At 62.6% G+C, this 13,128-nt stretch overlaps 1 protein-coding gene across 2 annotated transcripts; it reads right to left on the bottom strand.

The window, feature by feature from the left end:
* Positions 1-1,363: 1,363 nt before the first annotated feature.
* Positions 1,364-8,192, bottom strand: BCAR1 (BCAR1 scaffold protein, Cas family member). 2 transcript variants are annotated; one of them, XM_030470617.1, is made up of 7 exons: positions 8,019-8,192; positions 6,528-7,217; positions 5,137-5,298; positions 4,860-4,964; positions 3,266-4,411; positions 2,944-3,033; positions 1,364-2,607 (listed from the first exon to the last, which is right to left on the bottom strand). In XM_030470617.1, the coding sequence occupies exons 1-7, from the start codon at positions 8,028-8,030 to the stop codon at positions 2,098-2,100; spliced, it is 2,715 nt and encodes a 904-aa protein (XP_030326477.1). In that variant the 5' UTR covers positions 8,031-8,192; the 3' UTR covers positions 1,364-2,097. The 2 variants fall into 2 exon arrangements, with proteins under 2 accessions (XP_030326477.1, XP_030326476.1); XM_030470616.1 differs by lacking the exon at positions 8,019-8,192 and having other exon boundaries at positions 6,528-7,611.
* Between the last annotated feature and the right edge of the window lie 4,936 nt (positions 8,193-13,128).

Raw genomic sequence — 13,128 nt, 5'->3', positions numbered from 1 at the left:
GGGCTGGGGCTGAGGCTGGGGCGGGCCCTGGGCCGCCGGAGCTGCTGCTCCAAGGTGGGGCCGGGCAGAAGCTCGGGGGACACGGCGGGACGGGGTCCCGGGCCCATGGCCGCGGGTTGAACCCTCCCGTGCCCCCCTGCCCTGACGAAGCCCTTGCTCCCACCCTTTCTCCGGCAGTTCCCGCTGCCCCCGGCTTCGTGAGACGCTGGCCAGGGCCTCCCCCTCTCGGGTGCCTGGGCCAGGGACCCCGGGGGAAAGATCCGGGGAGAGGAAGGGTCTTGTATGGGGAAGGGCCATGCGCATACAGAGGGGAAGGGTCTGGGTTGGAGAGGGTCTGTGGAAGGGCAGTGGTGGGGGGGGCCTGGGGAGAGGGTGCACATGCACTGGCAGTGCTATGGTCTGTGGGGTCCTCTTGTGTGTACTATGGTCCCTCAGGGTGCTGGGCTCTCCCTGGTTCCAGGGGCACACCACGGTCCCACCTCCTGCCTGCAGAGCCCAGGGCAGATGCCTCACTGTGCAGCATGGCAGCCATAGGCCCCTCAGCCACCAACACAGTGCACTACTGCACCATGCTAGATGCACCATCCCTGGAGACATCCAAGGCCAGACTGGATGTGGTTCTGAGCAACCTGATCTAGTTGAAGATGTCCTTACTCATTGCAGGGGGGTTGGAACTAGATGAGCTTTGAAGGTCCCTTCCAAACCAGATTATTCTGTGATTCTGTAGCCTAATGTGCAATGTGGTGCTGCTGGAGCAGCACCAGCCCCACACAGGAAGGGGGTGTCCAGCTACAACCCAACCCTGCTCTTTCCAGGCTCCAGGGGCAAAGAAGCCACACTGCACCTGCACCCGTTGCCTGAGGCTGCTGCCACCTTCAGAATCATAGAATAGTTTGGGTTGCAAGAGACCTTCAATGTCCTGCACCATCTGGGTGCTGCAGGTCTCCATGCCCGTGGCCTGCATGAGATGGTGCTGAGGGCTGGCGGAGTTCCTGGATGAGGTGATGGTGGCTGCACTTTTTCTACAGCTCCACAGCCCTCAGCACAGACTGCGAGCACTGTGGCTTGAGAAGCTTGGCCAGGACAGACTGGGCACCCTGAACCATATCAAGACCATACTGAACCCACCCCACAACCCCATGAACCCCAGCAAGATGCTCTGAGGTACTCCCACTGCCAGCAGCAGCGCCCTGGAATCAAGGCTGGGTGGCCCCACTGCCTCCCTTCATTTTCAACCCCTAACCTTCTCGTCCTGTTTCCTTTGTACCCACAGTCTATGTGCTATGATCTCTTTTGGGGGGACGCCCCAGCCTTTCCAACAGGTTCCTCTTCACACAGCACACAAACGCAGATACACAAGAGATGGGGGGGTTTCTAGGCAAATCTTTATGCTGCTGGGGGCCAGGGGGCTGAGTTTGGGGGGGCTGTGACTCCATAGCTCTGGGAACCAGCAGAAGCTTCCCCTGCATTCAAAAGGCACCAATTTTGCCTTGCGTTTCGGTTACCGCTGGTACAGGAGTTAAAACCAGAGATGTGAGAACATACAGGTCAGACCCTTCCTGCCCCAGGCCCCCTATAACCCCCCTATTCCCCTAGGAACACTTATCCAGAGCCCCTGGCACACGGTGCAACCTGTCCCTGCCCCACCACTTACGGTGGCTTTCACAGCATTAAAGTCTGGCTGCTGGAGACCACTTAGGAGGCCCCCCAGTAATGGAGTGGCCAACAGTATCATCGCAACTTGCCAGACACATCCCCATGCTGATTTAACAGGGACATGGCCCCATGGCCTCCAGGCTTCTGTTTTTGTATGGAGAGAGGACAGCAGGGATGAGCGGGCGCAAATCCACCCCCAGCTTTGCTTCATTAAGGGCATGGCTCTAAAACCAATCCTGGCCTCTGGCCAGAGGGAAGAAAAAGAGGGATGGGGATAATGGCTGCAGCCCCACACCCCTCTACCAGCAGAGCCCCAAACCCCCGGTGCATATGGGGAGTCTCTATGTACATATCCACTTACACCAGGCAGACATGGATCTCATGGAGGGGACGTGTGTCTGGGGACAGGGTGGGAGCTGTGGGGGCAGCAGCCCTGTGCCATCACATGGCTGCCAGCTGGCCCAGCACCATCCTGAACTGCTGCGTGCTATTGGCAAGGTCCTTCACACGCTCCACCATGTCCTTAGAGGCAGCGGGAGAAGGGTAGTGGAGGGCGGCTGCCTTGGTGGTCACCACGATCTCTTTGAGCATCTCACAGAGGAGGTTGCTGTAGTGCATCACCTTGTGCTGGACGTCCTGGGCCTTGGCCTGGCGGGACAGGGTATCCCCAATGAAGACGAGCTTGTGGGCGCTGAGGATGATGAACTTGCTGTGGGCCACAAAGATCTTGGGAGGTTGGTTGGTGCTGACAGCGGTGAAGAAGGCGTCAACGGCATTGGTGAGTGTGGTGAGGTTGGCCTCGCACTGCTCCAGGTAGAAGAGGAGGAGCTGGCGGTCGGCAGGACACAGGGCACCCCGCGCTTGGCCGTAGTGCTGGGGAGGGCTCCAGTTGGACAGGTCGTTGTCAATGGGGCGCGTCACCTCCTGCTCCAGCCGCTCAAACTGCTTCAGCTACGGGAGGGACGGGTGTGAGGCAGGACAGCCATCAAGCCAGTGCCTGCTCCCCTGCCTGGAGCCACCAGCACAGCTGGTGCTGGCCACCAGCCCGGGTGACAGCTGTGCCCCAGGGGACACAGCAAGGGACAGTGCCAGCCCCAGGACAGCCGTGCCAGGCTCCTCTCCCCTCCACAGAGCTGGCATGTGAGGTAGGCCAGAACTCACCATGGGGACAGCCACGCAAGAGGGGACCATGGTCCAGGCCAGTGGCAGGGGGTACAAGGGGAGCAGGACCCAAGGACCCTACCTGCCACGAGAGCTCCGCCCAGCAGTGCCCACCCGCCTCATTACCTGCTGGTGCTCCAGCTGGTCCTTGCTCTGCCGGATGATGTTGCCTTTCTCCAGCAGCTCTTTCTGGGTCTTCTCAAACTCTTCCTTGCCCTGCAGGGAAGGAAGGGGCATGACATGGGGTCAGCAACACTAGCCTTGCCGAGACCAAGCCCTCCCCTGCCCTGGGATACCCCTGGTCTCCACAGTGCTCAAGCCATAGCATAAAATCAAGATGTGGGTGAAAGAAGCACTGCGGCAGCCAGAACTGTCTGATCCCCCCCTGTGCCAGGGACCACCGGCACAGAAACCACCCTTGGGGAGCAGCCCCACTACCTGCACTCACCTGGAGATGGACATAGTCATAATCCTCCATCCAGCCACTCTCGCTGTTCTCGTAGGGCCCGTCAGGCAACTCCTGGGACAGCAGCTTGGGTGGGGAGGGCAGGGGCCGCGACTGGATGCTGGTGGCCTTGTCAGAGGGGTGAGGGGGCCCGTGGCTGCCACTCTCTGCCGCCGGCTTTGTCCGTTTGAAGAGGAGGGAGGCGTTGCCGTGCAGGAAGGAGGCCAACTGCTTGGTGTCATCGGGAATGCCGCGTGAGTGCATGACAAAGTGCTCCAAGTCGTCTGTGCCCGGCTTGCCACTGGCCAGGGCACTAGGGGCCCAGTGGCAAGCGTCCAGCGCTTGGCCGTGCCGTGCCAGGGCCTGGTAGACCTCCTCCATCTTCTGCAGCTGCTTGCTGAGCTTAGTGTAGAGGGACCGGTCGGAGGCCTGGGCAGCATTGCCCACCGCCCCCCGGGCAAACTCCAGCAGGTCCCGGAGGGCCGTCTGGACACCCTCAGCTGCCCCATGGATGCTGGCGGCATTGGCCTCCATGTGCTCGGGGCTGCGCCAGTTGGCACTGATGAAGGACATGAGGTAGGAGACGGCGCTGCCAACACCGTGCTGGAGCTTGGCCAGCGTCTCCATGGCGGCATCCAAGTCCAGGGAGAACTCCTTGCTGGCTCCCTTGGCTGGCTCCTTCATGGGCACCATATCCAGTGAGGATGTGGAGATGTTGCTGCGGGTGCTGCCTGTGCTGGAGGCTGAGAGGCGCTTGGCATCGATGCCCTTGGCCTCACGGTCCACTTGCGGTGGGACATCATAGATGTACTCGCCCTCTGCATCCAGGGAGCCCTTGGGTGGGGCATGCAGGTCCCGGGGCACATCATACACCTCCTGGGAGGAGAAGGCTGACCCCCCCAGCTTCTTAAGGCTGGGGGGCACGTCGTAGATCTCGTGAGAGAGTGGTGGATCGGGGGCACCCTTCCCAGCCGCCGGTGGCACATCATAGACATCCTCGGACAAATAGGGCTCCTGCTGGGCCAGGAGAGGGTGGCGGGAGGGATCAAATGGTTTCTGCTTGGCGAAGGCGGGGGGCACATCATAGGTCTCCTCCCGCGCCGGGCCATCGGACACGTCCTTGCTCACAGAGGGGGGCACATTATACACCTGCAAGGACAGCAGCAGGCACCATCAGCACCACAGTGACAGACAGCCTGGGTCACACCGGGACGTGAGCACATGCTGTGCCGTGCTGGGGCGCACATCAGCACCAGCTCCAGCAATGCTAGATGGTGCTGGGTGAGCACCAGGATGGATCCATGCACCTAAGGGTGCCCCTGCTCCCAGGGAGGCTGGCGCAACCCTGCCGCAGCACCCCAGTCTCCCACATCCCCTTTGGGGTGGGAATCACAAAGTCCTAGAGCAGCCCAGGAGGGAAGAGACCTTGAAAGACCATCCAGTCCAACTTCATCCCCTAGGTGAGGTTATCTAGGGCCCAGCCCCCTCACAGTGCCAGGGAGGCCACCAGATCCCTGGGAATGTTGTTCCAGGGAATGATTGTTCCCTTATACAGTGTCTTATTCAGAGAAGCTGGGAGGTCCCCAGCAGCACTTACAGTTTGGTGCAGGTTCTTCTCCACGCTGGGGGGCACATCATAGATCTCCTGCCCCGGGTCCTGCCCATTGGGACCCTTCACTGCCATAGGTGGGGTGTCATAGACCTGGAGGGGGGGGACACAGGCATGTCTCACCTCCTCCCAGGGACCACTGGGAAGGATGAAGGTGCCCAAAACACTGCCAAGGCTCATGACATGCCCAGCTTTGGGTGCCATTTGTCCAGATTTGGATGCTGTGCTGCGACAGAGCACCTCCCTGCCCCTCAACCAGCCTCACCTCCTGGCTGAACTGGCTCGGGACACCCACTCGGACAGGTGGCACGTCATAGATCTCCTGGGAGCCCATGGAGAGGAGGTGACGAGGGAAATCATACTCATCCTGCTCACCCTTGGGAGAGTCGTAGACGTACACCTGCCCCACACGGGTGGGCACCAGCACCTGCCAAGAGGGAAAAGGATGAGTTGGGACCACCGGGCACCTCCCGCCTGCCTCCCACCCCACATCACCCCTCCAAAACGCAGCAATGGGGCTGGAAAGATGGGCGCTGGGATTGTCTGGCACCAGTAAACCGGTGCCCACGGGAGGGCGCTGCCTGGCCAGGCTGCGCTGCCAGGACCGCGATGATCTCACCGGTTATTTATAGCAGCGAGTCTCGGCGAGAGACAAAGCCCAGCGGCACGGCCGCAGCGTGCGGGAGGGAACGGCCGATGTGGGCACCGAGCCGCGGGCAGCGACCTGCCAGCGCCCGGCGGGTACAGCAGGTCCCTGCCCATGGCTCAGTGCCTCCCACCTTGCTGCACCATGGGGACACGACAGCGGCACAGAACCAAACCCAGGGGGTCACGGCACCCTGGGGCAAGAAGGGCTGAGCCATGGCAGAGATGCTGGGTTGGTCCTCCCTTTAGAACACTCCTCGTGCACGGGCAGTGATTTGGCAGCCCGACCGCCCCGCACCGACTGTTTCCTAAGGGCTTCAGTCAGGGCAGCATTCCGGGAAAACACGATGCTGAGAACACCTTGCTCCTCTTCCCCGGAATGACGTGCCCGGGAAGGGGCAGAGCCAGGAAGAGCCTGGTGTCCAGGATGCAGCCGTTAGGCTGACCTGGACAGGGTCCCTGTGTGGGGACAGGCTGGTGGCTCACCCTTGCCTAGCCAGTAAACCCACCTGGCAAGCACTGGCAGGCTCCTTGGCTTGGCTGGGACATGCTGGCACTGGCTGCCTGCCCCTGCCCACGCTCCCAAGGAGGAAAGAGAGATCACAGTGCCATACCGGGTACCATAGCCACCTCCATAGCTGTGGGATATGGCCAAGGGGCATTTCCAAGCAGCTCCTGGGTTACCAGCAGCCTATGCCTGTACCCGACACTGGCAGAGCCTATGCTAGAGGCGAAGAGGACCTGAGCGCCAAATGCTGTGGCAGCCCCAAGGTGGGAAGACCACACCAACCTGAGCACCTCAGCCAGCACAGGGACCCCCCCCAGCACACCCACTTCTGCCTGTGGTGCCCGCAAGGATGCCCACACACCCCCCATGATGGGCAAAAGGACTGCCCGCTCCCAAAGACAGCGGTGGGCAGGTAAGAGCCCTGTAGCCCTATCACCCACTTGCCACCATGGACCACAGAGAGCCCCGCAACTATGCTACCACCCCCAGTCCCCTCATCCTACCTTTCCTTGGGGCTTGTGCCCTTCCCAGCTCCTCATGTCCAACGACGGGGGCACCTGATAGATGTCTTGAGCCTGACTGGCCGAGGGGGGAACCTGGTAGACATCCTGGGGAGGGGTGGCAGAGCCCCCAGGGTACGCCTCTGCTGCTTGGCCCAGTGAGGGGGGTACCTGGTAGATCTCCTGGCCAGGGGTGGGGAAGGCATGGGGAGGTGTCTGCTTCGGGTAGGCAGGCGGCTGCTTAGCTGGGGCAGGTGGAAACTGTCCAGTGGGTGCTGAGCCTGGGTACAGACCCTGCTGCCCCTTGCTGGGGACTGGCATCAGGTAGACGTTGTCCCCTTGAGAGGCATAAGCAGGGTGCATGGGTGTGTACTGTGAGGCAGATGACAGTGGGGTGAAGCCCCCTTGGTGGTGGTAAGGCAGAGACAACTGGGACACCGACGGCTGTGGTGGTGCCTGTCCCTGCGCGGGGCCAGGCGCTTGCTGCTGCTGCTGCTTCTTGTCGTACATTCCCACCAGGATCTTGAGGCGGTTCCCGGGGACGATGCCCTGCCGCCCATGGAGCGAGCAGAGCCACCAGCCATCCAGCCCTTGCGTGTTGCGCTCCAGCACCGTCATGATGTCGCCCTTGCGGAAGGAGAGCTCGTCCGGGGACTCGGCCACGTTGTCGTACAGCGCCTTGGCTAGCACGTTCTGCAAGAGAGCCCCGCGCCGGGGCGGTGAGCCGCGGGGAGTCATCCCGGCAGACCCAGCACCGGCACGGACCCCGGGGGCTCTGCTCAGCGGGTCCCACCGGCTGGAGCTCTCTGCTTCAGCCGCCTTTTCCTTCCCGGCTGGAGTTCAACCCATCCTTCCCAGAGGTGGTGCTGGGAAGGGGACGGGCCCCTCCACCTCCCCGGTGTCGGGGGGCCCTCCTCCGCCTCTCCCTCCCCTTCCCGCCGCCGCCGCCGGGGAGGAAGTGCCATGGCAGTGAGTCAGCCGCGGCCATCCCCACGCCAGCCGCCACCGGGCCCCTTCCGCCACGGCCACCCTCATGGCGGACACGGGCAGCGCCGCCGCGGCGTGCCCGGGAGCCGGCACGGAGCCCTCTGGCCTCAGCCAGTGCCACGGCAGCAGCGCGGGCCGCGGCCTGCCCCAGGATGGCGGCACCGGCCCCGCCGGCTCCCTCCCCGCCCCACGGGCCTCGCCTGCAGCCCGGTTCCCCCACCGCCCCGGGGGGGAGGCCCCATAGCGCCGGCGGGGTCTCCCCATGGGGCGCCGAGCGGACAAGGCCTCCCCGCCCCGGCGCGGCAGGGCCAGGCCAAGGTCACCCGTGGGGGCTCGGCCGCCCCGAGCGGGGGAGGGGGCCCTGCCCGGGCTCTGGAAGCGGGACGCGGCCTTCCCCGAGCTCTGCCGTGCCGGAGGCCCCCGTGAGCCCTCACCCCCGTGCCCCGTGAGGACACACCTCCCCCCCCCCCCGCCCGCCCCGGCTGTCCCGCCCGCGGGGCCGCTCACCAGGTAGTTCATCTTCCCGCGGGGCCGTGCGGCCCTAGCGCCGGTCGGCCGTGGGCCGGGGCCGGGCCGGGCTCGGCGGGGCGGGCGTGCGGCGCGGCGGCAGTGGCGGTGCCGTAGGGATCATTATAGCGCTTGCCCGCCCGGGCCCGGCGGCACCGCCCGCGCCCATTGGCTGAGCCCGCCCCGCGGGGGGCGGGGCTTGGGCGGGGAGGGGCGGGGCTTGGGCGGGGAGGGGCGGGGCGACACCGGGAGGGGACCGGCGGCTTGGGGGGACCGGGGCCGGGACCGGGGCTGGGACCAGGACCAGGACCGGGGGGGGGGACCGGGACCGGCAGCGGGCGGTGTGCCACCGTGCAGCCGGGGTGCAGAGGGGGTGCGGTGGTGCACATGGCGGTTGTGCAACGGGTGTGCACTGGGGGTGTAATGGACGGACGTGGGCATCTGACAGGCGAGTGCGATGGGGGAGTTATATGTGTGTAAGGGGTGTGTAGCACATACGTGTGCATGTAAGGGGTGTGTAGCAGGGGAGGTATGTGTGAAAAGTGTGCAACAGGCGGGTGTGTGATGGGTGTTGTGGGCAGGTGATCGGTGTGCAACTGCAGAGGGGTATCAGGTAAGGGAAAGGTAGCAGGTGTGTGTGGGTACAATGGTGTGTAAGGCAGGGAATGATGTGTGCAGTGGAGGGCGTGTGTATGTGTGTGCAAGGGCTTTCCCTCAGCTGCACGTCCCACCCCAGCCCAGGTGCTGCTGCAGGGTGATGGTCCGTTGTAGCACACCATGGCACACACGGCACAGTGTGGCACACATGGCACAGTGCAGCACACGAGGCATGCCATGGCACAAGGCACAGTGCAGCATCCAGCACGATCCCCACCCGGCCTGTTCCAACAGCCCAGACACGTGGCACACAGGCGCCCTGGCAGCTGGCGAGTCCAGGCTTGGTGCTGCCACACATGAGCTGCAGCTCTGATGGTGCCGGCATCTACATGGAGCCAGGAGCAGGCCAGGAGGATGGCTGTGGGGCGAGCGGCGAGCTTGTGGGAGGCACGCGTGTGAGCTGCAGCAGTGTGAGCTGCAGGAGGTGTGAGCTGCAAGAGGTGTGAGCTGCAGCAGTGTGAGCTGCAGGAGGTGTGAGCTGCAGGAGGTGTGAGCTGCAAGAGGTGTGAGCTGCAGCAGTGTCAGCTGCAGTAGTGTGAGCTGCACGGGCACGTAGGAGCTGCAGTGGAGGCACAGGACTCGTGTGGCACGCACAGACCTGCACAAGCTGCACAGACACACACACGTGGCCCAGCACAGGAGTGTGCGAGAGCTGGGTGCACACAGGCAGCGGAGAGCATGGGACTTCATGTGTGTGTGCCCAGAGCAGGGGGACCTGGGGGTGCCCAGCAAGGGTGCAAGGCCTGTGCACATGCAGGGAGCCAAGGGGAGGCACACAGGGGTGCCCGGCAGCCATGTAGGTGCACGCGGGAGCCCCAGAGCCACAGGGCCATGGAGCGAGCAGCGCGTGCTGAGGCAGGCCAGGAATGCACCTTTGCCCATGCACATGCTCCTGCCGTGGCATTCCCTCTCGGCTCTGTTCACCTCAGGAGTTACCTTTGGGTTGCACCAGCATGCTGCAGTGGAGCTGAGGCCACCCTGCAAACACGTGCACCGCCATAAAAAGCGAGGCTTGTTCTGCTCCCTGAGAGCCACTACCACCATCCCCTGGTGCCCGCAACCTCCCAGTGCCGTCCCCTGCTCGGAGGCAGGATCCGTGGTGCATTGCTGGCAGAAGGGGAAACTGAGGCACGGACGGGGGTAGGAGATCTCTGGCACAGGGGCTGTGGTCACACCGCAAACTGCAGCCACCCCGGCAGGCGCAGCCAGAGGACTGTGGTTTCCTCTTGCCAGTGGCAGCGGTCACAGCGCAGGGGATGAGCCCCACGGGCAGCCCCAGGATGGGCTCCAAGCTCTGCAGCCAATCCCACGAGGATGCGGCATGTTTGCTTCAGAGCCCTTGAGCCTGGTGAGGTTCTGCTGGGCCGGCAGCGAGGGTGTCTCTTGGGATACCTGGGATGATCCTGCCACTGCATGGCTTCAGGTGGGTGCTGAGGAGCCACAAGCTCCTTGCTTTGGTATTTAAAAGCAGCAGGGATTTTATTTCCTGCTCTCCTTGTGAAGGGATCAAAGCATGCCCTGTCGATCCTCAATCCTGGCCATTTTCGGTGCACTGGAGCCAAAATCACTGCTTGCATCTGCTGGCAACAGCTCTTGCATCCCCCCACTTCTGCAGCTGAGCACCCAGGGGGTGACATGCACCAACAGGCCTCCCTGCGGCTTCTCCCACCCTAACAAAATTAAATGCCAGAAAAGAGGATCAGAAGTGGAGCTTTATGGGGGCCCTGTGGTGCTGGAGATGCTCAGAGTGGTGCCGTGGTTGGTTGCTGGCGGTGGGGTATGGCGAGGGCCTCACACCATGATTCTCCACTGGCTCTGGTGGACACAGGGCTGGGGGTTTTGGGATGGATTCTGCTTGGGATGCAGGTTGCCCCAGCAACGGTTGCTATGGAAAACACTTCAGTGGCAAAATTTCCAGCCATATTCATGTGTCCGTCACTGTCTTTGGGAGGGTCCCTGGTGTCTGGCGAGCCAGCCACAGCCAGCTCTGCACCAGGCAGGCTGCTGCTGCTGCGCCTCTGCCCGGCCCGGCTTTTCCTGGTGTGAGAAGGTGTCAGAAGAGCCCAAAGTGGAGGTTTGGGGGAGCACAGCGGGCGTGCACGGGATGGGGGGAGCAGGTGAGCGGTGCTGTGCCAGGTTAATTGGCTAATTGCTGATTAATGCCCTATCAACCCTGCTATGCCCCAACCCCCAAGATGGGATGTGTTCCAGCGATCCCACATTGGGGGCACAGCTCTGGGACACTGGGACATCCCGGGAAAGGGAGTGACACTGGCACATTGGAGGGGCTGGAGCCATCCCCAGAGGGAACCAGCGGCTCCAGACAGGGCTGCCTGCTCTTGCCTGCAGCGCTTGCCTGCAGCCCTGCGAGGGCTGTGCTTTGGAAAGCTGCCTCCCGCCTCCTGGAGCAGCAATAGGATTACACGGGACTGAGTCTCCTAGCAATGAACGGAGAAATAAATCCTGTAAGGCAGGACGGGATTTATTAGCTTTCAATATTCTGGAAATAATGAGGACATTTCTCTTGGCTTGTATTATCACAGGACCCAACAGGATCACAACAAGGGTTTATCCCCACACCTCTCCATGGTGCTGGGTCGGTTTTAAGCTGCAGAGACCGCTCACCTTTCCAGGGAGCAGGATGGTGGGAACAGGATGGCGGGACACCCCCTCATCTCCTGAAAAGCTGAGGCGGAGCATGGGCCTCAGGCTGCCACAACAGTAGCATCTCTGTTCATCTCCCTGTTCATTCCCTGGTGAGGGCTGCCACCGCTGCCGGCTGAACTTTAAACACCAGTGCCAGCACCCGCCAGTGTGTGAGGATGCCCTGAGTGGGGACCCTCAGATGAGTGGGAGACCCACGAACCACCCCGTTACTCTCCGTTAGTCCTGAACCCACCACAGCCATGCTGTGCTGATGGATGGGACATTGCTGCGGGGAAAAGAGGTGGGAGAGGCTGAAAGCAGCAGCTTGGGGAAGAGGATATGGTGCCCCCAGCTTCACCAGCCCTTCCCAGCACCAGGTCCCCATGGGGAACTGCTGCCCCATAGCAGGGAGATGCCTCCTGGGGCCAGCCACGCTTTGCCCCATGGCAGCTTGGCCAGCCCAGAATCCCACTGCAGGCCTGGGGATGGCCCGGCAGGGTCCCATAGGATGCACCTAGAGAGCCAGGCATGTGTTCCTGCACCCCTACCGCCGCAGCAGCTGTAAATGCACACCATTCCCTGCCCTGTAGCAGGCTCCCCTGGGCAGCCTCCCCAAACCCCACTGAACAGCTCCATAACGGTTTCACTGTGGCTCTGGAGCATGGCCCCTGACTGACGGGGCACACAGACACAATCACTGCCTTGTCTGGGGCCCAGCCACACAAGGGGCCCCTTCAAGCACGCAGGGAAGGGGGAGCTCCTTGGGGTGAGGTGATGCTTGGGGCCATGAGGGACTCCTTGCAATGCCAGAGTTATCCCCAGCAAATGCCCCGGGTGCGTTCTGACCCACAGAGGACACATGAGCTTCCTGGAGAGGATGGCTCAAGGTGGGAACATCTCAGAAGGACCTGCATCTCCTGGGAGCTTTGCTCCTTCCAGAGAGCTCAGGGCTGAGGAGATGCTGAGGGCTGGCCAGGACCGGGGCCACCCCCCTTCGTGGGAAGGCGGCTGGGAATGGAAATAGCAAGCTGGGGGGGGTGGAGGGTTGGCTTTTTGTTTTTCCTTCCTAAGCAGCCAAGCTGTGTTTTCTGGAGATCTGTAAATCACTCCTCGTCTTCAGGAAAGAGAGGCGAGGAATACATGATCCAACCAAGCAAAAACGCGGGACACTTGGGAGCGCACGCGGAGGAAGCCAGGAATCAGCCCCAGGCTGAGGCTTCCTCTGGCCGTCCTGCAGAGCCCGTCCCAGCTTGCTGGGCTGGGAGCTGGTACCACAGCCCGGCTCACCTCCAGGATTCCAGGAGTGGGGAGCCCGGCAGAGAGGGGAGCCGAGGCTCTTGGCCACTGCCATGGATCTGTGCTTTTCCAGCAGGTCAAGTTGCTTCCAAGACTTCAAAATTTTCCACGTTTGCTCAGCTGAAGAGAAAGAAAAACCCCAGAGAAGAGAGGCTGGAGAGCTTCTGGAGAGCAGAGCTGGGGCTGGCAGGCGGGGTCCTGTGAAGTGGGGGTCACTCATTTTCCCAGCTTACCAGCAAGCCCGCGGAGGCTGCACTGCCCAGGTCCCACGAACACACTGTTGGCATGTGTGGAAATCCAAAGCCATCCCCCCGAGCCACCCAGAGCCCAGTCCTACTGCAGGGCCCCCTCTGGACGCAGCCTGGGCTCTTTAAGGCTTTTAAGAGCAGGGCTGGGTTTGGTGCCTCTGGCCTTCAGGTTCTCCAGGGGTTTCTCTGTTGCATCTGCCAGCCAGGAGCCCTGAGCTGAAACCTCCCCATAACAGTGCCCTGGATGGGGACTCCACTTGTTT

Source organism: Strigops habroptila, chromosome Z (genome assembly GCF_004027225.2).
Source record: "Strigops habroptila isolate Jane chromosome Z, bStrHab1.2.pri, whole genome shotgun sequence".
Classification (NCBI taxonomy): domain Eukaryota; kingdom Metazoa; phylum Chordata; class Aves; order Psittaciformes; family Psittacidae; genus Strigops; species Strigops habroptila.
The sequence above is the reverse complement of the archived record's forward strand: the minus strand, read 5'-3'. Positions and strand labels throughout refer to the sequence as shown.